At 44.2% G+C, this 26235-nt stretch overlaps 1 protein-coding gene and 1 pseudogene across 2 annotated transcripts; both read right to left on the bottom strand.

Moving 5' to 3' along the window:
* Window positions 1-1342: 1342 nt before the first annotated feature.
* Window positions 1343-23565, bottom strand: LOC147887456 (UDP-Glycosyltransferase superfamily protein). 2 transcript variants are annotated; one of them, XM_087394482.1, is made up of 4 exons: window positions 21738-23565; window positions 6506-7218; window positions 2148-2204; window positions 1343-1712 (listed from the first exon to the last, which is right to left on the bottom strand). In XM_087394482.1, exons 1-4 carry the CDS (start codon window positions 22729-22731, stop codon window positions 1449-1451), a joined length of 2028 nt encoding a protein of 675 aa, XP_087250608.1. In that variant the 5' UTR covers window positions 22732-23565; the 3' UTR covers window positions 1343-1448. The 2 variants fall into 2 exon arrangements, with proteins under 2 accessions (XP_087250608.1, XP_087250609.1); XM_087394483.1 differs by having other exon boundaries at window positions 1554-1723.
* Window positions 17550-18071, bottom strand: LOC147887457 (uncharacterized; annotated as a pseudogene).
* Window positions 23566-26235: the final 2670 nt, after the last annotated feature.

Raw genomic sequence — 26235 nt, forward strand, 5'->3', positions numbered from 1 at the left:
ACTGAGATGCCTCCCATCGCGTTCCCTCCGATAGGATATATATGATAGCAGTTACACGCATTTGCAAGTTTTTGTGGGAATCAACCGAAGAATCAGAGTTGTACAGCTGGTCGGGGCTGTGCAGGAAGGACCAACAGACAGGCGGAAAGAGACCAGGACAAGATCTGGCCTATTTATTGGCTGCAAGGGCCAAAGGGGTGCAACAGACTCATCTGCCAATCTGTTAGACCAGTTAGTTGACTGGCAGACTGGGTCAGCTAGGCCAGGGCACTTCAAGCCCTATAAAAAGGCAGTTCAAGCTGCTTCAAGGAGCAAACCAGGAGCCATCTGGTGCAGCAAGAGAAGCAACTGTTTGCAGCAAAGATAGTCTTCATCAAAGGAACTGCCTTCACAGCAGCAAAGAACAAGGAGGAACTTGTGCCCCATATGGTTTATATACCAAATGGTTCAAACGTTTCGCTCTTGCTCATTTATTTACAGCATAAGCCACAATGTTTCTTGCATACTGTCAATCTATGACCAACTATACATCTCCTCCCGCCACTTCTATCAGCATCTCCAATATATCGTGCTCGCACATTTTAAACCCACTGTATCACAGCCCTCTTCCTCAGATATCAATCGAAGACCCATAGCTTTCATCGATTAGAATTTTGGTCTCTTCTCTATGTTTCTTCCCTCTGTGACCTCGAGCCTCCAAGCTCACTGCACCAAGCATGTAGAACTTTAGGATATTTAACGATCAAGAATTACATTCATGAAAGCAAGGGTGAAGGAAAGACAGAAGCTCATCCCATAAACATCTTGTATTCCTCGACACAGCCAAAAGCTCCTGTAAACATACGTCTCTATTCTTTAGTCCCAAACCAGTCTCCCTTACCCTACAGTAATTAATGCATATTCCTTTTACTTATTTTAAAAAACAGGCCTGGGTAGAATTATATCTTTTTTTCATGTCTGATTCTACAAACACACAAAAACACAATACTAGGTTCCATAAGATGAGATATAAATTCCAAGAAAAGATAAGGAATCCTCGAGTTGTCGAACCAACTAAGTTAAGGACTAAAATCAAGCGAGTAGGCCTGAAAGCCCATTTCGAATAGGCTTGCGATCTGATTTTGCAATCCCTCCTACCTTGAAAAGTAAAATAGTCTTGTCACTTCCCAAGGAAAGGCAGGTGCTCATTTTCACAAACAAAGCAGACCCACTTCAACCCGGTGCGGAATGCACATGATCTCACATGACATTAAACCGTAACAAGGCAAAGCACTGTTCTTAATACACACTGGACTATTATTTTAATCATTTTCATCCCAAATATTCACCTTGCAACTGAGCTTTCAAGTAGATAACAAATCTTCATTGCTTTCAAAAGTGCTCAACAGTACCAATGCTAATGAATTTGAAGGCAAAAGGATTTCATTGAGGCTGTCTCCAAAGAAACTTTAAAGACTCCTCTTTGTAAGGCCCCCTTCAAGGCAGGCAATGAAAATTTTTGCAAGATTTTCATACATCGTTTCTTTCAAATACATTCTTTTCACTTTGTCCCTCCCTCTCAAGCCCATCTCCTTTCTGAAGGTTGTGTTTCTCAGAATACCAGTGATGTGGTCAGCAAGCACAGAAACACCTTCGGTACCAACGGGATGAAGTATGCCCGTAACATTATTTTCAACTATTTCAGATGTTCCACCAGAGTCTGTGCCCAAAATCTGCACAAAAGCTGTACCATTAGTGTAAAATACAGTAATCATACAAAAACTTTCCCACACCACGTTCGGTCTAGCTTCCCTTTAATCAAAGACCTCTAAATCTTGTGCCTGAGTTGTGCTCCATAGGCGAGGTGGAAAATTCATAAGTTTATTTTCCGTTTCTTAAAGCCTCCTAATATATTTTGTGGGCATTTCCTCCCACTACTAGCACCTCTTTGTGCTTGCTGCTGCATCTCACATATCTATCTTAACTTATCTAGAATCCTTCTACGTCAATTGCTTATTGTGGCCTCCCATTATACAGGGTCTCTCCTGCATCTCATTTGAAGTATCTTCCCTTCCTTGAAATCTTCACACATTCCTATACGTAAGAAACAGCGAAAATTCGTACTGTGAACCAGAAGATGATAAAGGGCTTAGGGAAAATATGCATACTGGCAAAGCAAAGGCCATTGCTTCCACAGTCACCCTTCCAAATGTCTCTCCAAGCCCCTGCAATAGCAATAGTAAATGCAACGTTATTCAAATGTCAGCTTGAACCAATCTACCTATAAAGTGTGTCCCTAGGCACAAAATTATTATCATAGGGATCCACAAAGAGGAGCTTTCTTGGTGTTGTCTAGACCTGCAATTCGTCCATACAAAATAAGTTGCTCATTATGACCCTCCCCTCTTTAAATCCTTGAAATAAAGCAGCCAAATATACTGTGGTGGCCTATAAAGGATTAGAGAATAGTCCATGCACCATGCGCAGTCCAAGTCAGCAATTCCAAGGCATCGAATGCAAAAAATGGTATAAAGTATAAGAGAAACAGTTGTCTAGAACAACAAATTTCTGGACGAAAATTAATACTGGTGCACCGCCTGTGGAAAAGGAGCCTGAACTCCAATCCTACAAGAACTCCCCCCATTGTTCTTCAGCAACTGGAAAAGACATTTTAGGATACCATTCATAATATGAGGGCATTGAGCGTACCATAGATGAATTTACCATTTAGGGAAATAGCTTGTATAATAGAACATGACCTGCTTTGTAGAATGTCCACTAGTAGCCACCAAAGATAATGATATTGCATCTTGAAGTAGCCAAACCAGGAGTCCCCATTCATGAAATGGTATTTGGAATATTTGACCTTAGTACCAAGAAACCTGGGCAAGAATACAGTGTACCATCTTGCAATGAGCTTAAGTCCCTCCATGGATAGCACACACAACTGGGTTCTGTAGTCCAGACTTCTCCTAGTCTGTAGCTTGCACTCTCTGAGCTGTTCTAGATTGGTCTCAATGAGCTCTAGAAAATCATCCTACCACAGTCCCTTCACTTTTCCCCCTATCCTTTTATAGGAGCATTTTCTCCCATTCGTTACATATAAGGATAAACAGTTTATGTGTGTCAGCATAGATATCACAAAGACTTGGGCTCTTGAGTCCACACTCTTTACTATCTCTATTTAGCTCTGGTCCATATCTTGCATTACTTGATGAGACTCTGATCTGTTCTAGATTGGTCTCAGTTGAGCTCTTGAAGCTCAACCTACCCCCATCCCTTCACTTTTTCCCCTTTCTACTACAAGAGTGCTACCTGGTTATTATGTACAAGGATGCACAAGTTTTATCAGAGTGTGGATATCAACCAGAAACTCAAAGCACAGATTTATGTGTGGGATGTCAACCAGAAACTCGATCTGCAACCATGGCCTCATGGTGCTTGTGGCTCTCAATCTGGTGTGCCTCAATCCCCCAGCATTTCCCATCACTGACATTCCTGAGTCTCCATCTAAAAGTGGCCAGCACTTGAGAGGTTAATTGAAGTTTCCATTTAGCCACCAATCAGCGATAGGATCTGTAGCATTAGCACTCCAGACTTATGCATGTATATTTGCAACACATGTAGGGCTGATAAAAAATTTCAAGATTCTCTCGACTTCAGAGTACTATTGTTGATAGGACCTCAGAAAATTACTTTTGGAAAATGAAGCTTTCAGTCACTTGGTATTGGAACGAACCACTTCTGTGGTTTCCTGAAAGGAGTAGACTGGACCTGGGAATTGGATCAAGACCATACTCACCCAATACAGGTGGTATGTGGTCTCCTTTTCTGTGACAGTGTGACAATGAATGCATTCTCCTACCCACCAATGTGAAATATGTTGGAATGGTCACCTCCCCATCTGTAAGCCCCCATATGAGGAGAGCATAGGGGAGGTGGACCTAGGGATGTATAGACTGCCACATGGGCAGAGAATGGGGCTGCCACATGGGCAGCACATGAGCTGTCATGTGGACAGCACAAGAGACCTTGTGCAGGAGAGATGGCGGGGGCATGTAGCCCTGGATCTGGCCTGGCAAGACAGAACTTACCTGTGCGCTTCTATTTCGGGGCCTGTTCCAGCCCGTACACCTGTTCTGGGTGCTGAAATCAGCAAGCATATGGAGCAGGGTAGGCTGTGTAGACCTGGGACAGGTGGTGCTGACATCAGCAACTGTACGGAGCAGGGTACAAGGCTGTACGGGGCTGGATGAGGCCTGTTGGAGCAGCAAAGGAGGCTGCTATGAGGCAGGGACCTGCCTTTATATAGGGCTGGGCCCTTGCCTTGATTGGAGGGCCAAGGCCCTAGAAGAGTGCGCCCAAAAGGCCCCGGTTTGTGAGCCCTAATAGGGCTGGAGCAGCCACAGACTGGTCAGCCAGAATGGGGCAGGCTGGTCGGTTTTTGCCAGCCCCCTTGGGGGCCTATAAAGGGAGAGACCCCTTGGCCTTATTCAATATCTTCTGGAGCAGCAAACCTGCAGCAGACAGGAGCAGCAGTTAAGGCATTCTTGGACCACTCCCAAGAGGTGAAGAAGACCTACAGAGAGCTGCAGACTGAGCTAGCAAGGTGCTGCCCACCTAGGCTGATTCACAGGCAGTAAGGTGGAGAAGAACACTCTAGATAGAGAGTCTACATTTGCTCGACGTGGAGCACGCGGGCCAGAGATCTAGAAGTGCTTGACATCTAACTTGCTTACCGTAGGGAGTTGGCTGTCTTAGGATGGTCTAGACTCTATGCTCGGGTATGGATCAATGTAGTGAGCCTATGGCTACAAGGTGAATCAGCAAGCTCTCCCCTTTATGGTTCATGTTGATCTATGGCATGTTTTGCACACAAAGTCCCTATCACCCAAAGGAAATCTAGGTCTTGGTTAAGGCCAAGTATAGACTTGCTTCATCGTGTCCACTGTCTAGGATCAAAGTACACTTGTGCTAATAGCCCCTCTCATAGTTACAATGTCCTCAGTGGGTTTGTGGTATGATTCTTAGGTTTGTGATCAATCCTCCATTGGCAGCTCAATTAACCAACATTAATGTTTGATAGAAAGGAATTTGATGTGCCTGTGTCATAGTTGAATCAAGTCAAAGTATATTGCCATTGTTTATACCTAGATGAATCTAGGAACATTCCCAAACTCATCGTCTAAAAACACAACATAGTGCAGTTTCAATCTCACAATAGTCACTCATAAGATTGAAGACCATAACCTCCATCACGCATAGCAAGGACTAGCTACTATGACATCCCCACTGATGTCATCAGCGCCCAACAGTGGGTGTAGACCATAATAATGTTTTATATAGTGAAACACAAGATGTTGACCTAAAGGTGGCCCCTTCATGGTAGGACATCGTACGCTTATACCAAGTAGCTTATCCTTGGCAATCTCAATTAGCTTGGAACACCCTCCTAAAGGTTGACTAGATATAGTTGACTCTCTTGGACCTAGTCAATGAGCTCCTACAATATGAAAACATTGTAAGATGTTTTAATCCAAACAAAATACACTTTTGTAAAAACCATCACCTAGGATATTGTATCTTGGATAGTGACCTCTACCCTAAGACTGGAAGAAGCGGAGGAAAATAAGGGTTATAGCGTTGACAAGGGTTTTGTTAACCACCTTTAAGAGAGAGATGGGCTTCAAATCATGTGATGAGCATTGATCATTACTTGAGGAATTGAGAAAATCAATCTATGTATAGATTTGTGAACATTGAACTAGAGAAATGATAATAAAAACCAGTTGAATCATATCCTATGAGCTTCTAGTATGTAGTAAAGGTAACTAGAGCGCCCCTCCCTAATTTAGAAGTTGCTAAGGGAAAGGTATAAAGGGTATTTGGATGTTGTAATATGGATTCCTATGCATTCCATGATCTCTATCATGAACTCTGATTAGAAAGTTTAGAACACTTCAATAAAACATAAAACTAATTAAATTGCAAATGATTGAACAAATGTACAGTAATTGTAACTTCACAAAAAAAAAGTAAATGTAATGAGAGGGGCTTTGAGGTGGTGACAAGGAACCGCAAAGGCACTGCCTGAGCAAAGGGGGAATATGACCAGTCCGACAGTTGAATCAAATTTTATCCGTCAAAAGGTGAGCAAACAATGAAAGGTGGATTTTTTGAATTGCTTTTGTCGAATTGGTCAGCAGTTCACTGCATTTGTTTGTTATTTCCCAAAACTGACCATTTAGTGGACAAGATAAAAGAGTAGAAGTCAATTAAAAAATGAGTCCCTCCTCCCCAGATGTCTTTTATCTTCACCAAAACCTCCATTGGACTAACATTAAGTATTCTAAAGGCCGGAACTGCAAAATCAGGTCTCGGTTGTTATTTGGAAAAGAGACAATCTAATAAAGTCCTGATAAGGAAAGGTCAATGCAGTATCCCAAAGACAAAATTTCAAGCCTAAATGGGCAGTTGACATTTTACCTTGAACATGAAAAAGGAAAACGATATTAGTAGGGCAAACCTGTGAGTTCATCACATAGACATCTGATGCAGCATAGAGAGAAGCCACATGAACAGTCACAGGGGTCCAGATCATCAATCTTGCGAGGCGGGGGTGATTGCTTATAAAATCCAGCAACTTCTGTACATAGTCAACTTTGTTACTCTTGGAACCCACAGACCCAATCAGAAGTCTCAGACTCCCTCCTTCGAAGTTATGATAGCTGTCGTTCTCAGTTTGTAACTGCCCAGTGCCTTTTAATAAACGCAAGTCGTATTCTGAGCCACCCTTTAAGAGCCCTTCAAACAGATTTTCTTCCACTTCCTCAACAACCATAGCCACAGCTTGAAGGAGTTTTAACTGGCCCTTTCCAGGATTGATACTGCTCAAAGTAGTCAAAAGCACGTCATTAGGCTTTAATCCCATCTCTGATCTCACGAGATCTCGCAATCCCTTTCTTGTTTCTTCAGCACGTTCCTCTGGGTCATGAAGTCCAGCTCTCACAGACAGCTCCCCATTCACAGACAGAGGAACAATCCTAATAATTTCAGGTAAAAGGATGCCCTCCAATTGGCTCCAAGCTTGCCACTGTTTTAACTGTGAATTGGAAAGGAAGATCAGAGCCTTGGCCATACCAAGCAAGTGCTTAGACCGGTCAAAATATTCACGTCTATTTTCCATTATCCACCACACTAACCTTTTTGACCCCTTCTTGTTCAAGAGCAAGTACTCATCTGCAACAGGTCAGCTAAATATGACACAAGTCAGAACGCAGAGCCTCTTTATAAGCACAACACAAATTTCAAATAATGAGCATTCTAAGTGTTCATCAATTAGTTCTCTTCTTGCCTTTGATAGAAACAACTGGGTGAGCACTTTCTGACATTCGTTACGTGGGAACCACTTAACATATTCCTTTCACAAAAACTAAGGTCTTCCCCTATAACATCCTCCATGGCACACTCTGCCCTTTTTCTTAACAGTTTCTGTGCTCGTCTACCAGATAAATTTAATAACCGTCTCTAGGAGAGAAGCTCTCACTGTGTACAATGCTTAGGCCAGAGAATTAGGATATTTTCCTAGTTACATATTTAGAGCCCTTCCCCTCTTTTCCATTCCCCACATTATGAGCAGACGGTAGTTTTTCAACAATATGTCCCTTTATTAAGTCAAAAAGGGCAATGCTAGAACAAGGGAAGGCCACATGGGCAGCACTATGGCTGCCATGGAGGTAGAGATCAGAGAGAGAAAGGAGCCCCTGATGTGGCGACGACATCAGCAACAGTACGGGAGATGCCACATGGCTGTACAGGGCTGGAAGGAGCCTTGCAAGAGGCAGAACCAGCAGGGCAGCAGAGGCGCCTGTATATGGCTGAAGGAGGGGGAGCCAGGAAACCTGGTCGGCCACAGAAAGCGCTGGTAGGGCTGGTCAGAGCCAGCCTACCAGGCCTGAACCAAGGGGCTGGACCCTGCAGTAAAATAGAGGGCTTTATGCCCTGGAACAAAGGCTGCAAAGGGCCTAGAAAGACTCTTATATAGGGCCCTGATTGGGCTGGTAGGGGCAGCCAACCAGGTCGGTCATTTACAGACTGAGTCGGCCATCATAAGGGGCTGACCAGTCGGTATTTCAGAGGGCCCTTGGGGCCTATAAAAGGAGAGGCCCTGGGCTTCATTTTGCATTCAGCAGTGCAGCTTCCAGCAGAAGAGCACCATCCTTGGGCCTACATTCAGAAGTTAAAGGACTGCTAGTGTTGCTGCAAGCTTAGTTCAAGTGTGAGGCTGAGACCTTGGCTGTCTTCTAGGGCGGCAAGGTGTTTGGATTTGGATGGAGAGTCTACATACGCTCAAGGTGGAGCACACGGGCTCGAGTCTAAAGATAGCTGGCAGATCGTAGACGTACCTTGTGGTAAGCTCAAAGTACCACGCTCTAGTGGGACTTTGGATCTATCTCTATTTTGTTGTGCCCATAGTTTTGGACGGAAATATATTGTTTTGGTAGCTTCTATATCTGGCTGGTTCATTGTCTATTGATGAGTCTGCACATCTATTTGATACACATAAGTTAAAGAAGTTGTGATTCCACACCACCCCACACACATTGTGTGAGCTCTTGGGCTATTCTATCAGTCTTCCATTGTGTGTACCCTCTGTTGGTCAATTTCTAACATGGTATCAGAGCCCAAGTAGGAGGCTCACAAGTATGGGAGCCTGAACGCAAGGACGTTGCTGAAGGACGACCCTGATTCAGAAGCTCTTGGGAATCATGGGAATCGACTTCCACGACTAGAGGACAGTGCCCTTGTGAGGAGGAGGGTGACTCAAATTCAGTCAAGTGCGTAAGGAGTTCTGGTCTACAGAAGGCTGAGTTTGTTCAACTTTGTTGTGTGGTTTAGCAACAGAGATGTCAATCTCATAAGCCTCTTCAGCCCCTTCTCTCCCTTCCTCCTCCCCCAGATTTCTTTCTTTCACCATCCCTAACTTTGGAGAGTGTGGGAAACTAGATGGGACAAATTACCCGATCTGGAAAGTGAAGATTCGGAGTCATTTAGTGGCTCGAAAGCTGTGGAAGCTGACAACGGGAGTGGAGGAGAAGCTGAAGGATATGGTGGACAACAAGGGGAAGATACTCATACCAGCAGATGGAGAGGAGCTCGAAGCTTGGGAAGATAGAGATGCCCACACCCTCGCAAAGATCATAGGGACTACGGCAGACTCTGTGCTTCTTCACATCCAGATGGCCGAGACGTCAATAGAGACGTGGGCCATTTTGAAGTATTTGTACAAGACAGATAACACATCCCGGATCTTGCTTCTTCAACATCAGCTCTACAACTTTGATATGGATGAGGGAGATTCGGTACATGACCACTTGACGAAGGTCAAGGTGTTGAGGGATCAACTAGCATCAGCTGTTGGTAAAAAGGTGGACTCGTGCCAGTTGGCCTTGATGGTACTGAGGAGACTACCACAGAGTTTCAAAAGCTTCGTTACGACTGTGACAGTAGGACAGAGGACCAAACCTCTGACTTTTAAGAAGTTGGGTCCATTACTGCTCCAGGAAGAAGCTAGGGAGAAGCTCTACAACGACAAAGATGACAAGGCATTGCTGCCAGCTGGCAAAGGATTACGCTGGCAAAGGAAAGGGCAAGCCTAACAATGGCAAGTCCAAGAAGGATGACTCTGATGACGAGGACACTTCCAAGAGGAAGCAGAAGAAGAATTGCTTTTCTTGTGACACGCTATATACCTAGATGAATCCAGGAACATTTCCAAAAAGACACAACATAGTGCAGTTTCAATCTCACGATAGTCACTCATAAGATTGAAAACCATAAACTCCATCACGCATAGTAGGGACTAGCTACTATGACATCCCCACTGACGTCATCAACGCCCAACAGTGGGTGTAGACCATAGTATAAAAGTATGCTCTCACACATACAAATCCACACACCCACACATACTTGAGCATCCATTTATACAAAGTCTTCGTACTAAGTTTCTGTCGGCACTCCAGAGGTGAAGGGCAAACTCAGCCATGACGAAGGCTAGCACTAAAGGAGAAGGCTAATCAAAAAGTAGTCCAAATCTCTTCATTCAAGCTACAACTGCTTGTGAAGTCTAGACGATTTCATTTTAGTCTCTTCCAAACGAGCATCTAAATCTAAATCTAGCTGATAGGGCAACGCACCATTTAAGATAGAAAGAATTATTGTGACCAGAGTTACGAGAAACGAGGAAATGAAAACGGAAAACGGAAACGAAAACGAAAATGTTTCGGGATTTTTGAGAGGGGGTGAAACGAGGAAACGCCACGTCATCAAGGGGGTTTAGAGTAATGCATACACACATTTAGAGTGCTCTTCCTTCAAAAAAAGTGCACAATAAGCTATAGCTCTACCTAGTACCATTAATATTGATTGTAACTTTGAAGATTCAAGTTTCATTGTTCAACCAATCACACAATGCAAATTTCAATTACAATTTACGCAAGGTGGGGTAATTTATAAATCCTATAACAAGTTACAAAATGGAAAAATGATTCATGATTCATGATATTTAAGAAACCAATCATGATTCATAAATGGTAATTCAGCTTTCAAAGCCCAAATGTCATAGTAACAAAAAGAGGAGGTGCAAGCTTGGCTTAGAATGCGGATGGCAAGCTTTTGCAACTTGGGGGAATCAGCTCCATAATCCTCCCACCATGTAACAGCCCCAACTCGAAATCTGAAATTCCAAAACTCATAAATTTCAGATTTCTAATTTTGTATTAAATAACAAATTACAAGTTCCTAAAATCTGAAAATTAAAATGAGTTAATATTACCTATCATGCTGTGCATCTGGCCATCCATACATGCCTTCCTTATTGCGATAATTGGCAAGCTAGTCTTTTATCCTCCGCCGTCCATCAGGAGTTGGTACCATCTTCTGAAGAGTGAGGTTCCAACCACGAACAACCTCTACATCACTCTGTTGTGCACTTGCCTTGTGTTGAAACTCCGGGTCCAACACAAAGGCAGCTGCATGCATGGGAGAGTAATATTGATTCCATCTGCTCACAGCCAACTCTTCCAATTCTCTCAATCTTTGGGGATCCTTTTCTATTTCTCTAATATTCTCAATCATATGATCCATCCCCTCATACACCTTACCAAGAAAAGGTCCATCAACTCGGTTAAGCAGCTTCACAATAGGCACACATAGATCAACAATGTGAGATGCATCAGCCCAAAATTCATCACTGCCTATGCACAAGTCATAACAATAAATTCCAAGAGCCTGCCTAGAAGTGGGCCATGCATCCCACTCTAGGCTTGCCACAACTTGTTTCAGTGCAGGTCTCATTTCAAGGAGCTTGCGAAGCATCAAAAAGTTGTATGCAAATCTTGTCTCTGCATACTTCAAAAGCTCCTTGTTGGTAAATTTACGGTACAAAAGCAAGAGAAAAATTATGTCGTGTGATGAAGTTAACCACCTCTTTTCCATTGTCAATAACATTCTTGACCCAATCCAATTTGCCAATGTCTTTCAATAAATTATTCAAGCAATGTGCTACACAAGCACTCCACTAGATATGAGGATACTTTTGCTCCAATAATGCACCTGCTGCCTTATTGGTATTTTCCCCATCTGAAACAAGTTGCAAAACATTAGACAGCCCCACATATTCCACTGCATCTGCCCACATTTGCATCAATATAGGTGCTGTTTTTTGTTGCACTCCACACTCTATGGAGTGTATGTAGAGTGCAGATCCCCTACAATATGCAAGGATACCCTCTAGTGAGTGACTTCGCACATCACTCCATCCATCTGCAACCAAACTTACCCCATACTTTACCCATTTCTCTTTCACAGGTTCAATAGCTTGCTTAACTGCCACCACCTCATCCTCTAGAAGCTTGCCCCTCAAAGCACCAAATGTGGGAGGGGTATATGTGGATCCAAATGTTTTGATTTCTGACACCATCTCTTTGAAGTAGGGTGATCTAGCAACATTGAAGCTAATCCCATTGGAGTAAAAAAATCGGGCCACAGCTGCATCTACTTGTGCCTTCCTTTGCGGATGCCATGATGTGTAAAGACTGCCCTGCCTATGTGAAGTAGACCGAGATGTAGCAGGAATATCAGCAGGAGCTCCATATGCACTCGCAGAAGAAGAAGCCGTAGTAGCAAAGGGAGGAGGACTCCGAAATGCAGTGGCCTGCTGAACACGTGCTGCATGAGCACCTAAAGAAGCTCCTACACCAGTGGAAGCCATTGTCTTTGCCCTTTTTGTAGTGGGCAATACTTCAACCTCTCTTTGCAGCCTTTCTTTCTCTTGTGGTGAGATTACAGAGCATAGCCCAATCCCCCATCCTTAATGCCAAGAAGATGACATTTGACCCTATCAGGGTTCCCTCCTCGCTCCAATCCACACCATCTGCATCTAAACTTGCGAGCTCCTCCTTTCTTGGAGTCATACTTACCTACCAAATCAACTTGGCTCCACCAATAATCCGATTGGGTAAACTCCTCTTGCTGAGGGACAACGCTTTGTGAAGCCATATCCATGAGCAAAAAGAGCACTTGAGTCTTGTACAAGCTGCAATAGATCAAATTTCAAAGGGAAAAGCCAAGAATCAATGGTTGCAACCAAAAAACAGCAAGATGTTTGTGTAAAGAGAAGCATAGAGAAAGGAAATGTGCTCACCAAAGCCGGGTGTCCAAAAGAGCAACCACTCGTAGGGTTGGGAGAGAACCAGGCGGGCCAAGAAATCGTGGGGGAGAGCAACAGGCAGGCGAGCAGAAAAACACGAAGAAGAGAAGCAGACGCGCAAGCAGCGTTTTTTTTATGTTATGTCCCTGTTTTTAGGTCACACCCAAAACGGCACCGGAAACTACGCGTTTCGGGTCTGACACGCTGTTTCAAATGCCGTTTCGGCGTTTCGGGCCACGTTTCACGTTTTGGGGGGTCTGGCATGGGGGAAACACCGTTTTAGGCCTAAATTGCGCCGTTTCAGCGTTTCAGCGTAACTATGATTGTGACACGTTAGGCCATTTTATGAAGGATTGTAGAAAGAAGAAGGCGGATCCAAAAAACAAGAAGGAGCAATCCGTCTTAGATTCAGAGGGTGATACAAAAGCCAAAGCTAATGTGGTAATCGAAGAGCTGTTCTTGGTGACATCTCCATGTGTTACTGAGCTCAGATATGCCGACCTAGAAACCAATATGATGTTGTATGACATTAAGATGTGGGCCGACAAGGAGTCATAAACCTTTGTGAAGGTGAAGGACAGCATGGAGTGCTTGGTATCTTCCAAGTGTGTGGCTGTGGATACCGACATGAGGGTGGATTCCATGGAGTGCCCTAGGGTTTCATGTTCAGATGGTTGTTGTGACTTCAGAAGGGGATAGTACAAGATTACACTGGTTATTTATATGTGCCTCAATGAGATCCATGTTTTGCTTTCAAGGAAGCACACAGGTAGTACAACGATCTGGGTTGATGTTCTTAATTTAAGCCTTTATAGCATGCTGTGGGGAGAATATGCTCTTCATATGTCTCAGGTAATGCGAGATTGGAAGGAATCGTCCTTCTTCGAAGGCAGAAGGAGAAGTGTGGGTGCTTTTTCAAATCTCAGTAGAAGGTGATGGACAAGGTGTACTGAAGCTAGAAGAGTACCTACTTGAGAGCTCAGTGAGAGTTTGTGGTCCACGTTATTTGTAAATATTCTTTTGTTGCGGACCTTGCCAAAGGAAGGATGGGTTGAAACAGACCCTCAGAGCATGGTGCCTGGAAGACTCCAATATGAGGGGGACAACTAGAAGATCATGGCATCTGAATTGATCGAGTTCGAAGGCGGGAATGTGACTGAAGGTGGTGGTGCCAGGAGGTGCTACTAGAGATGGACCTATGTACCAGGAAGGTGTGCGGAAGTAGAACCAGACCTGGTGGAGCAGGAGCCCCTGGATGAAAAGACAAAAAAAGATTTCAACATCGAAATGTTCCAGAGGACTACGACCAGGGAGTTACTGGAGCATTGTCATCGACATGTTGGCATTGGGCCGAGATGTGTTGGTGAGAGGGGGTGTTGGAAAGGTCACCTCCCCATCTGTAAGCCCCCATATGAGCAAAGGAGGTAAAAACATCATTATAATCACGTATGTAGCTGATTTGATCTTCTCAAGTCGAGATCTATTCAAAAGCCAAGTCGAGATCTTTTGAAATCCTCTTGTCGAGGCAACTCCTCCATTATTTCCTTGGGATTGAAATATGGTAGAAAGATGACAGCATATTTGTTTGTCAAGAAGAGTACTACAGGGAGGCATTGAAAAGGTTTCACATGCAGATAGCAAGGCAGCACCAACCCAATGGAGGTCGGACTGAAGCTGAGCAATGAGAACACATCTCAGCTTGTTGATGCAGCCATCTACTGGGGAATGGCTGGTCGTTTGTTGTACTTAACTAACACCAGACCTGACGTAGCTTTTGCAGTCGGAGTTCTCTATCACATGTGGGGGTTTCTCTCAGCAATTATCATCAGAGTATATTTCAATTTCCATCCGAAATTTCTTGCTTTCCAGTTCGCTGTTCTACTCTCAGGTTTTTGCTCGCATTTCCACTGCACTTTCACATGGTATCAGAGCAGCAAGTTGACTAGAAGCTTGGACCTAGAAGGTGTTTGGAGCATGGAACTGTGTTTGGAGATCGTTTGGGGCTGACAGAGTGTGCTGCTGGAAGGAGTGGACAGATTGGGTGTAGAGGAGCGCTTGAAGAAGGCGAGGCCAGTTCGGGGTAGGAGGCGATTCCTTGGAGAAGGTGTTGCAAGGTGTGGACAGCAAGGAACTGTTGAGAAGGTGTTGCAAGCAGCAAGCATCAAAGCAGCCTCTTCTCTCTCCCCATAATATGTTCCAGCCTTCTGTTGGAAAGGTCACCTCCCCATCTGTAAGCCCCCATATGAGGAGAGCATGGGGCGGGTGAGCCTAGGGTCTGAGAGAAGGCCACATGGGCAGCACTATGGCTGCAATCAGAGAAAGAAAAGGGAGGTACCTGGAGTCATAATGGCTGTGACAGATGGAGCTGAAAGCCAGGAGAAGAAAGAGATGCACACAGCATGGATCTGGCCTGGAAGAGGCAGATCTGGAACAGCAAACATGGCGGGATATCCCAGGAGAGAAGACGGAACTTCTTGTGGGTAGGATGAAGACCTGCAGCAAGCACTGAACATAGGCGCAGCAAAGGGCAGAAGTGGAGGCTATGGTGGGCCAGCTACCTGGCCATAGATGTGCCCAAGGGTGGGGCCCAATGGAGACTGCCCTTGGGGCCTGGCAGCAGTTCAAGAGGGCCAGCAAAGGGCCCTTATATAGGGCTTCCTGCATAAAGTCCACCAGGGGGGGTCGGTACAAATCCCCCTACTGGTCGGCCAGTTTTGGAGGGCTCAGTTCCTATAAAAGGGAGGGCCTTGTGCCCTCATATCTCATCTTCTGGAGCAGCAAGTAGCAGCAGCACAGACGAGCACCCTTGGAGCCTATTCCTGGAGGACCAAGAAGAGTTGGAAGGCTGCAGACCTAGCTCAGCAAGGCGCTGCCCACCTAGGCTGATTCACAGGCAGTAAGGTGGAGAAAACCATTCTGGACAGAGAGTCTATTACGCTCGAGGTAGAGCACACCGGCTCTAATCTACAGATATCTGGCAGATATTAGAAGTACCTTCTGGTAAGATCGAAGGACCATGCTTTGGTGAGACTTTGGATCTCTCTCTCTTTTGTTGTGTCCATAGTTTTGGACAGAAATATATTTTTTTGGTAGCTTCTATATCTGGCTGGATCATGGTTTATTGATGAGTCTACACATCTATTTGATGCATATAAGTTAAAGAAGTTTGTGATTCCACTCCCCACACACACTATGTGAGCTTCTGGGCTATTCAATCAGTCTTCCCTTGTGCGTACCCTCTGTTGGTCGATTTCTAACACCTTCTCCTCTCTTCTTTCCCCAGCTTCTTCTTTCCCACCCTCCTCCCTTTCACCCGAGCTAGTTCTCCACCCCCCTAAGATGACAACCTCATTCGAGATGGCTGAGAAATCAGTCAAGATCCCCATTCTACCACCTTTCATGTTGACCATCAATTGGATGGCAATAACTACGGGGTTTGAAGAGTGATGATGGAGTCTGTTCTTCAATCTTATGACTTGGCCGACTTCATCGGTGTGGGAGTTCCCAAAGAACCTTGGAATCCTTGAGCCGAATGATGCAGAGGCAATGGTCCACCTTTGGGATCGGGTAAATGCTCGTGTTCGTTCCTTTCTTTCTAAATTGTACTCCTCAAGTTATCAACAACATCAAGCACATGACACTAGCAAAGGGAATTTGGGAGCATCTGACATCTCCCTACAACAGAGCCAACCTTATGAAGTGAGCCTCCCTCAAAGTGTAGACGAGAGAGTTGAACCCACCAAGTCTACCACCATGCAGAAGCATATCAACAAACTGCACGCACTTCAACAGGAGGTACTCCAAGCAAGCAAAGAGACCTCTTTAGAGGACATGGGCATCACGTTAATTCTGATTTCTACTCTTGTCTTATCATCAATGGGAGGTTGAACACTCCCACGGGGGAAGAGATTGTGACCATGGTGCTTGATCAGGAGGAAGATTTCTAGAACCCTCCACAAGATAGAGGTGCAGAGGCTTTGGTTCCCCCGCAAAACAAAGGATAGAACGAAAGCACCGATAAGTGGAACTCTTCTTCATCCACATCCTAGAGAGAAAACGATTCATGCAGAAAAAGAGGCCTTCAAAGCGGAACGTACATGCTACCATTGTGGCTAGAAGGGTCACTACTTCAGAGACATCAACGCAAGGGTATTGGTTCCTCGGCTAGAACTCTCATCCCTCCTTTGTTCATTTACAAGTCATAAAGTGTTCATCTTCTATAGGAAGAGAGCTGGTTTCCCTCGAAATTGGCGAGACAAGGGAGTGGATCTTTGATAGTGGTGCCTCTTGGCACATGGATCCATCCCAGACAAAGTTCCAAGACTTTCAGTTGAAGTCAGACGACATGCTCTTCGGCGATAGTTCCACCATTCCAGTTCGTGGAGAGGAAAGGCTCAAGATCATTCCAAATGGTAGAGGGAAGAAAGCATTTCTCCAAGGTATTATTTGTACCATCACTAGTCTTCCATTTGTTCTCAGCACATGAGTCGTATAAGCTTGGCACACACGTGGAGGTTATCCTCAAGTAGACACATGTAGAGGTTTTTCTCAGCTACTTGAGAAAAACCTCCCCATGTGCCAAGCTGATACACCTCATGTACTGGGAGAAAATGAAAGACTAGTGATGATACAAATAATAACTTGGAGGAATGCTTTGCCCCTTTGCCATCCAGAGTGATCTCGAGCCTTCTGAAATTGTGAAACTATCACCCCTGACTTTAACTGAAAGTCTTGGAACTCTGTCAAAAATGGAGTCATGTGCCGAGGCCCGAGAGACACCACTATCAAAGATTCATTCCCTTGTCTCACCAACTTGGAGGGCGATCCCCTCTCCTCCTGAAGAAGACTAAGAAACCATGACCTACAAATGAACAAAGGCGGGGGTGACAGCTACAACCAAAACTTTGAGGGCATAGCAACTCCTCCAGTAGTGACCCTTCTTGCCACAATGGTTGCATGTACATTCTACCTTCAAGGTCTCTTTCTTTGCATCAGTCTTTTTCTTAGAGGACGTGGCTGAAGAAGAGATCCACTTACCAGTGCCTTTGTTCCATCCTTTGTTCTACTGGGCAAGCAAAGCCTCCGCACCTCTATCCTGTGGAGAGTTCTCAAAACATTCCTCCTAATCAAGACCATGGGCACAATCTCTTCCCACGTGAGAGTGGTCAACCACCTACTAGTGATAAGAGAAGAGTAGAAAGCCACATACTAGGATGATAAATGGGACAACAATGTGATGGCCATGTCTTTTGAAGAGATCTCCTTACCTGGTTGGAGTACCTCCTATTGAAGCGCATGCATTTTGTTGGATATGTTCCCACATGGTGGCATATTTTGCGAGGCTCAACACTCTCATCTGCACTTTCAGGGAGACTCGCTTCATCGAAGAGACTCTGTTCTAGAGAGATGCCAGATGCTCCTTTGCCAATGTCGTGGGCTTAACGTGGTTGATAACCTCAAGAGTACAATTTAGAAACATAAAGAAATGAACATGAGCATTTACCTAATCCCAGAGCTGTGTCTTTGCATCCTTCTGAGGTTCTATGCATGCAGATCTGGCTTGGGAACTCAAAGTCAGCCACGTCATAAGACTAAAGAACATATTCCATTATCACTCTCCAAACCCTGTAGTTGTTGCCATCCAGCTGATGGTCAACGGATAGGTGGGTAGAACAGAGATCTTGACAGGCTTCTAGACCATTTGAATAAATTCGTCATCTCAAAGGGTTGGAGAACTAGCTCTAGTGAAAAGAGGGGAGGGGGGGGGCGGGGCGCGGGGTATATAGGAAAGAAGAAGAGATAGGAGGTTGGGGAAAGAAGACTCCAAGATAATATGGGGTTCAACGCTCACGTCCACCAGGGAGACTCACTTCATCAGGGACACCCTCTTGTAGAGGGACACTAGATGATCCCAAATTCCCTTTGCTAGCGTCGTGTGTTCAACGCGGTTGATTACTTGAGGAGTACAATTTAGAAAAAATGCAAGAGCGAACACGAGCATTTACCTGATCCCACAATTGGACCAATGTCGTAGCCTCATTCTAACGTAAACTGCATTAGGATCCGGCCTTCCTATTGCAACAAGGATGAAATCAGCCAACTCGTATGACTACAGAACTGATTCCATCGTGACTTTCCATGCCCCATAGTTGTTGTCATCCAGCTGACGGTCTACAGGAAATGTGGGATGAAGTCGTATTTTCATTGGCTTCTCAGCCATTTCCATTAGACTTGCCATCTCGGTGGTGGAAAGCTTGCTCTTGTGAAAGGGAAGGTTGGGTGGGAAAGAAGAGAAGTTAGGGTGGATGGGAAAAAATAGAAGGGAGAGTGGATGGGAAAGAAGAAAGAGAGAAGGTGCTGCTACAGCTCCTCCCTCAATGAATCTTCAACTCCCTTGATGTCCACACCTGCAGTACACCTTCTACAGCATGTAACCTTCTTCCTAGACTTTCCACGCCTTTAGAATTCCTGCACGAGTGGTTCTCCTTTAGAACTCCTTTGCCAGTGGTTCTCCTTTAGAACTCCTTCACCAGTGCTTCTCCTTCTGCCCAATCTGTCCATGGAACTGTGCAGGAAATGTTAGGAAAAACTGTGCTCAGTAGCTGAGAAAACCTCCGCGGAAGTGGTACAACTGCACGGCAGGGGCAGACTGCACCACTGAATGATGAGGTAGAGTTGCACCTCACAACTCAATGGAATAGGCAGTTAACTGTGCCCACAACTCGCTAAGAACTGGCTGGAGACTGTACCAAACAACTGCCAGAATGACGCAGAAGTCAAGGCCAAAAGACACTATTTATAGGGGGCAATACCTGCTGATCTGGCTGACGTAGCCACCAGGTCTGGTCAGATGAGCTGACCTGGTATAACCCGACCTGGCAGGTCAGCTGACGTGACCCTGGTAAGGGTCCCAAACTAGCCCGTAACTGGCCTTTGATTGGCCTCAAACCAGGCCTCAAATCAGGCCCTATTTATAGGGGGGCAATACCTGCTGATCTGGCTGACGTAGCCACCAGGTCTGGTCAGCTGAGCTGACCTGGTATAACCCAACCTGGCAGGTCAGCTGACCTGACCCTGGTCAGGGTCCCAAACTAGCCCATAACTGGCCTTTGATTGGCCTCAAACCAGGCCCTAATTGTCACCTCTAACCCTAGCATTATACCCTGGCTAAACCCCCATCTAATCTGCAGAAACACACTGAGAAAGGACACAAACAATACTCCTCTCTCTGAGGGGGCACACACATGGAAGCCCAGGAGATGACTAACTATAACAGTGTCAACGTACTAGACTGTGACTGTTGATTCACAAAATACTTCTAGTCATAATTCCATTTCCCCAATACCTTATAAAACAATCTGATAAATGAGGATCTTTGAAACAATCAAACAACTATATTAAACTCTAATCAGGAACTGACAGGTGATAGCAAAGAATTTTCCCTCCCAGCCAATCTCTATCCATAAGACTCTTATCTTACGTTTCCTCCTTTGAAATTGCAGAGCCCCTATGTGTGTGTGTGTGTGTGTGTGTGTGTGTGTGTGTGTGTGAGCCAATTTCACACACACACACACATATAGGGGCTCTGCAATTTCAAAGGAGGAAACGTAAGATAAGAGTCTTATGGATAGAGATTGGCTGGGACGAATAGCTTCACCTCTCTGTCCAAGATGTCACCTTGCATCGGAGAGTATTCCGCATTTATTGTGGTTTTGTTCATATTCCAAAGACCTTCTAGATAGAATCTCCTATTTTTTATCTCTCAAATTTCCAGCACACAGGTTCTACAGGTTTTTCTGGATGTATGGCAAACTATCAGCTTCTTTGTCACAGTATTCTCTCTTCTTCCACTGGATCAGATACTGGGCCTTATGGACCCTCTGGCTGCAGCGCATCCAAGCATATCTGAATTCTCCTCTTCAGCATCCTTATGAGTTTTTCAGAGCCTCATTAAGGCAGTCTTTATATGATGCCTTACATGAGGAAGATTTGGATGTTTCTTGTATTCAACTTTTCTTTTACTGTTTCTGATGGATAGGGCTGTAGCTCTATTTTGAGCACGGCCTGGATGTAAATGAATGTTTTATAATATAAGTATCTTGGTTTTACAACAAAAAAAAAGTGTGTGTGTGTGTGAGAGGGAGAGAGAGAGATTGATCTAGATGCCACATGTCAAATAATTAAAGCCTTACTTAGGTGCCCCTTTTAGCCCCTTCTTGGGATACGTTAGTATCTATTTGCCCCTAGGCACCATTCATAAATAGGAGCACCTTGACCTTTGGCCATAGTCCAATCTAGTCCGTGCCACCCTCACCGATGACCTTGACATTAAATCCCTTTGACCATATACATAAGCGCCATACCAATTCATTACAATTGTCATTCATCTAAAGGGAAATGCTGACTGACCCTTATAAGGTCATATATCTCGACTTGAGCATATCAATCTTCTATTGCATGTGACATACTTGCGAGCTGAGGTAGCCTGGACGAGAGGAATGCCGCAAACCCCTTTCTATAAAAAACTTGCAATTATCAACAGAAATACCAAAGATGCAGATAGAGAAACAGTTGATAGCTTGTGGTAATAGTAGCACTCAGCTTATCGTTAATTTGGGGAAAAAGCAAAGCAAAAGAACGTGAATGGAACTTTACCAATATGTCTACACCTCAAAGCCGAGCTATTCTATAGGATGACAGAGTAGAAGTGTCGCCTCCATGATAGAGGGACACAGGTTTCAAGGGACTGGCACATGCCCAGAAGATATAAGCATGCCGTGGGGGCCAATCTATGGGCTGCTGGGATGCAACCTGGGCAATGGCTTCTCATACATGGGCAGCATAATCGGCTGTAGAAGCTATATCTTTGTTGGGTTGATTGGATGCCCTAGAAGTAGGCAGAACAGTACACGTGGGAGTGTTTGTTTCAGGCCCTGCTAGGGCTGGCTCGAGCTGGAGAAGCCCAGTAAAAAGAGCTGGATTGAGGGCCATTGATAGACCTTGTAATGCATGCAAAGAAAGCCAAAAGAAGGAAGGAAGCAGCCCTTACCAATCCAGGAAGCACACACCGCAGAACCAGCAACCAATAAATCAACTTTTGCTGCAGTTTTGTAAGCTGCAGCAGCTTTGTTCTTCAGGACTTTAATTCCTCTGCCATTGAGCTCTTGCAGCAGTCCACCCTTTTTACTTAGCGGTAGTGCTATCACCTTCCCCCCACAGCTCAAAATCTCAATCCCCAGTTCCATCATTGCTAAAGGAGAGCCTGTCATGGACAATTCATGAAGTACCAACATAAAAGTTTTCCCCCGAACAAATCGAGCAAAGATTCCATCGCTCTCGCAAGAACTGGGCACAATTGGGGCCAGAAGCCTTCCCTCAACCTCGTTAAAAGGTCCAACCGAAATTCCTACAGAGTTGTTAACAGTGCCAACGGAAGGGGAAATCCAAGAGCTACGGTTCAGTGTTTGCTTCTGAGAGGAATCAGTTAACAGCACCTCTCCCTCATTTTGCCCTTTAAGGATTGAATCAGCTGCTTGTATGTGTCTCTCTTCCAATAAGCCGATTTCGGTCCGTTTTCTGAGAGTCCCTGAATTGGATCCTGAAGTGCTATTTCCAAAAAGACCACCGACTGATAGATCATCGCGCGCTATGTCTCTATTCACTTTCTTCTGCTCAGATGTGACACTTCGCAGTTCTCGATCTCTTTGCATTTGCGAGCCAGCGAAAGTCGCTCCACCTCCGCCGTCATTATGAGCCCACCTTGACTGCACCAGAAGGGCGATGTAACCCCACAAACCAATGACTACAAGCCATGGAAGCAATCGCCGACTGGGAACTTTCCGATACCAGGCGACAGGCGTTACAGGACGGCTATCTCTTACGCTAGTTCTGAGAGATGGTGACCTTTTGAACGATGGAGAGCTACGGGGGGTTAACCGTCCTGATAATGTCGATTTGAAGCTCCCACTCACACGGATCGATGGAGGTCTGACTACCGTTCCCTCGAGGTCAGAGGCAAGACTGTTCTGCGATTCACTTTCCATTGCTGCAAATCTTTTCTCAACGCATAGCCAGCTCTTCCACAGACATCTTCAACCGAAGACGAAACTGAAGGAATCATCCGCATTGCCTACGGCCTGCTACATAATGTTTTTCCGGAATCAATGAACGAATTGCTGCATGTCCGCTTCCGCAATTGTTGAGCCCAAAGAGTTAGACTTGCATCGAACTTCTAATTCTGCTCCCAAAAAAACAAGTTATCTCCTCACATCGAAAACATTTTAAGAACTACGGAGTGCTGATGATGTCGACTGGAAGCTCGGACCGAGGAACTCTTCCACGCAGATCAGATGAAAGCGTGCTCGGAAATTCAGTTCCCACTATCCAACTCGCCTAAGCGCGTAGCCAGCACTTACAATTCGAGAGTCTCCAGCCAAAACGAATTGATCATTCGCCTTGTCTTGCCGGCTGCGTGATAGTTGACAGCATGTGAAGCATCCAATGTCCGATATCTCACTGAATACTTACAATTTTCGTCGGATTTCAACGAACGGATGCATTCCATTTACCGCTGAACCATTGTTCAAAGATTGCAGGCCGATTGAAGATTACGGAAGCTCCTCAACGAATGCGATGGAAGGACGGAAATGGAATCCGATAAGCATCCAAATGGCTCGAAAAATGCAAAAGACTGTGCGACCTCGATCCGGCATGAAAAAACGAGCTACAAATTGCATGAATGGAGGGAAGAGATGCTAGGATTCATGAGAAAAAGGCAAGAGAAATCCATGGCGGAAAGGATGACAAGAATTCATGGCCAAAACGATGGAATCGGAAGGAGATGAATCGAGCAGGTGCAGGGCGGGAAGCCAAAGTGAAAAAAGCTTCACAGAATCAAGTACAAAGAAGAATGCCAAACGTTGGCTCTTCACTTCACCTCGCTTCACTTTACCTAACCATGGTTCTTCTCGTCACCTTCGGACACACACAGAGGCTCGGAATTCTTGGCGAGCTGCTAATAAGTAACTGATAATAGGCTAGTTCATCTGACGGCTTAGAATGTGCCACATGGCTTCATCGGATTTCAGAGTTTCTCGTAAAACGCTCTAGTGCTGGCCAAGTAAAGAGAGAGTTGTTAGTATTGGCGACAAAAGACCTGACAGAACAGTCGGAGGTCTCGAAGGAGTAGAAAGAGAGAGAGAGTGTGTTAGTGCCAACAAAAGACCTGAAAGATAGGGGTGGGGCGAGGGGGTAGAGAGAGAGAGAGAGAGAGAGAGAGAGAGAGAGAGAGAGAGATCTACCCTAGAGCAAGAGAAAGAGAGAGAAAAAGTTGTTAGCATCAACAAAAGACTTGAAGATTTATCTCAAAGTGATAAACTGACCTAGTCTCAAGAGTTTCAGCATCAACAAAAGCCTTGAAAGATTGAATCTCAAGAGTTGTAAGCACACAACAAAAGACTTAAAAGACCAAGTCTCAAGAGTTGTTAGCATTAATGACAGACTTAAAAGACCAAGTCTCAAGAGTTGTTAGCGTCAACAAACCATGGGAATTTCATATCTTTAAAGGAGTTAGGGTGTTAAGGATATGAAAAAAAGAATATGCCATGCAAGATGTAAGGAAGAGTGATCTATAAGTGTGCATATAATTGCCAATATGCCCCTATGGACTACCTAATACTAAGGTAGTGATGAATTAAACCGATCTCAATAAAAGGTTTGTACTTTGTCATTTTATGTGTGATCTCAATAAAAGGTACATACTTTGTCATTTAATGTGTGCTCTCAATGTTAGCCCGTCTCCTAGATAACATTATTTGGATACTTGGTTGGCTTCTTTTGTATATGACGCTTAGGAGTATGTGGCCTCATTGAGTGCCACCTCAAAAAGAATGATGGTATTTCAAGAATGAACATCAAGAGATCCCTTTTTCAAGAGCTAATTTTTCTAGTGATTTATTAGATACCAAAGAATGTACGCCAAAAGATAGCCTCCCTCCCTTCCCTTTCTGAGTTAAAAGATATCGCATGAAGAATGAGATTTTATTCTCGTTTAATTTAACTTTTTTAGGTGAATTTGAACTCTTAATTTAATTCTCATTGGTGGATTTCAGCTACCAATCAACCATTGATTATTGAATATTGCTAAGTACATATGATGATGCACATTTTAATGTGCTCAACAAAAGAAAATAACCTTGGTTATCAATCTATAGCCTTTTTAACATTGTAAAATTAAGATTGTTTTTTAATTGGAGCTACTAAGATTAAAAGACATGAGAAGCCCATTAATAAAGTTGAGGCAATAGTGCTTCCCATTTTGTTTTCCTTTTTTAAGGCAAGGAGAAGCATGAACAACAACAAACATAATGGGAGAGGGGAAGAAGTAACATGTTCTTTCACAATAATGCAAGGCTAAACACTTTTCTAATGAAGAATCCATACTTCCATAGTCCCTACTATGTCAACATATTCTAATGTAATTTGTTTGGGAGCAATCACATTTCAGATTCTAGCTTACCTCAAAGACTAGCAAGAGACATTGGCATGCCATTGTTGAGAACATCCACTCACATTAGTACGCATGCATGAGTGGCAAAGCACATGGGTGGTGAAACAAAATGGATATCAATTTTACATTAGGTTTTTGATAAGTGATTTCAAGGTCTAGTTTTGCAACCCTTTTTCCCCCAAAAAAGAAGCTTTTGTTACATGCTTTGAAATTTAATAACCCAATAGTAGGTGCCAGCAACTAGTAGGGTGTGTTGTAAAGCCAACAAATTCCTTGATCCATGCCCGATTCATGAAATTATAAAAGATACAAGCATGTTAGAGTTTGTAAAAAATGCTCAAAGTTGAATAGTCATCGTGGAACCCTCTATACCTGATCCCTAATCCTTACAAAGGATATATTATATCTACCGATCTATTTACAAGGGTGGTAGTATCCTCTCCCTCCTTGCCCTTTCATCATAAGGTTACACAGATTTCTAGGACCCGATGGTGACAACAATCTACCAGTCCATTGGTTGTTCTTGTTGTAGAGTGAAAGTTGTTGGATTTCAGCATGTATTCTCTTCTTCTTTTCTTTCATCGATTCCATACGAATGACCACTTACAAAATGTAGATGCTAAAGGAGATCTAAACATACCTCACCTAGAGAAAACAAGAGGAGACCAACATATCGTGATGTAACTCTAAAAGAATTGAAAACAAAGATTTATATTTATTGATTATTGTTTCATTGCTAAAGGCCAAACAACTATTTCATGTGACTACTTACTCTTCCACAAGTCAATATTACCTCATTACAAAAGCTCAACATGACATGCATAGAAAAATGGTCGTTTATTTTATCACCTTGCATCTCAATTTTAATGTAGTTTGCAAGGCCCAAAGGGCACCTGACACAAGGCAAGGCAATAGGTTTGAGATTGGCTTCTTTTTTCATTGTTTGCAATACAAACACAAAAGTTCAAGTTCATGAGTTGATCTTCAAATAATTGATTATGGACTTGTGTGTATAAAAGTTCCAACATAACGATAAAAA

Source organism: Dipteris shenzhenensis, chromosome 23, assembly GCF_047967505.1.
Source record: "Dipteris shenzhenensis isolate YYH24624 ecotype China chromosome 23, Dip_SZ_1.0, whole genome shotgun sequence".
In the NCBI taxonomy this organism is placed as follows: domain Eukaryota; kingdom Viridiplantae; phylum Streptophyta; class Polypodiopsida; order Gleicheniales; family Dipteridaceae; genus Dipteris; species Dipteris shenzhenensis.

What these genes read in the sequence shown, in the direction of transcription:
- LOC147887456 (XM_087394482.1), bottom strand. Translation starts at nt 22,731, where the DNA reads ATGGAAAGTGAATCGCAGAACAGTCTTGCCTCTGACCTCGAGGGAACG. An exon ending in GGTGTGTGCTTCCTGGATTG is followed by an intron (nt 7,219 to 21,737) that starts GTAAGGGCTGCT and finishes GACCTGTTGCAG; the next exon opens with ATGAGTACTTGCTCTTGAAC. An exon ending in CAATGGCCTTTGCTTTGCCA is followed by an intron (nt 1,713 to 2,147) that starts GTATGCATATTT and finishes GCTTTTGTGCAG; the next exon opens with ATTTTGGGCACAGACTCTGG.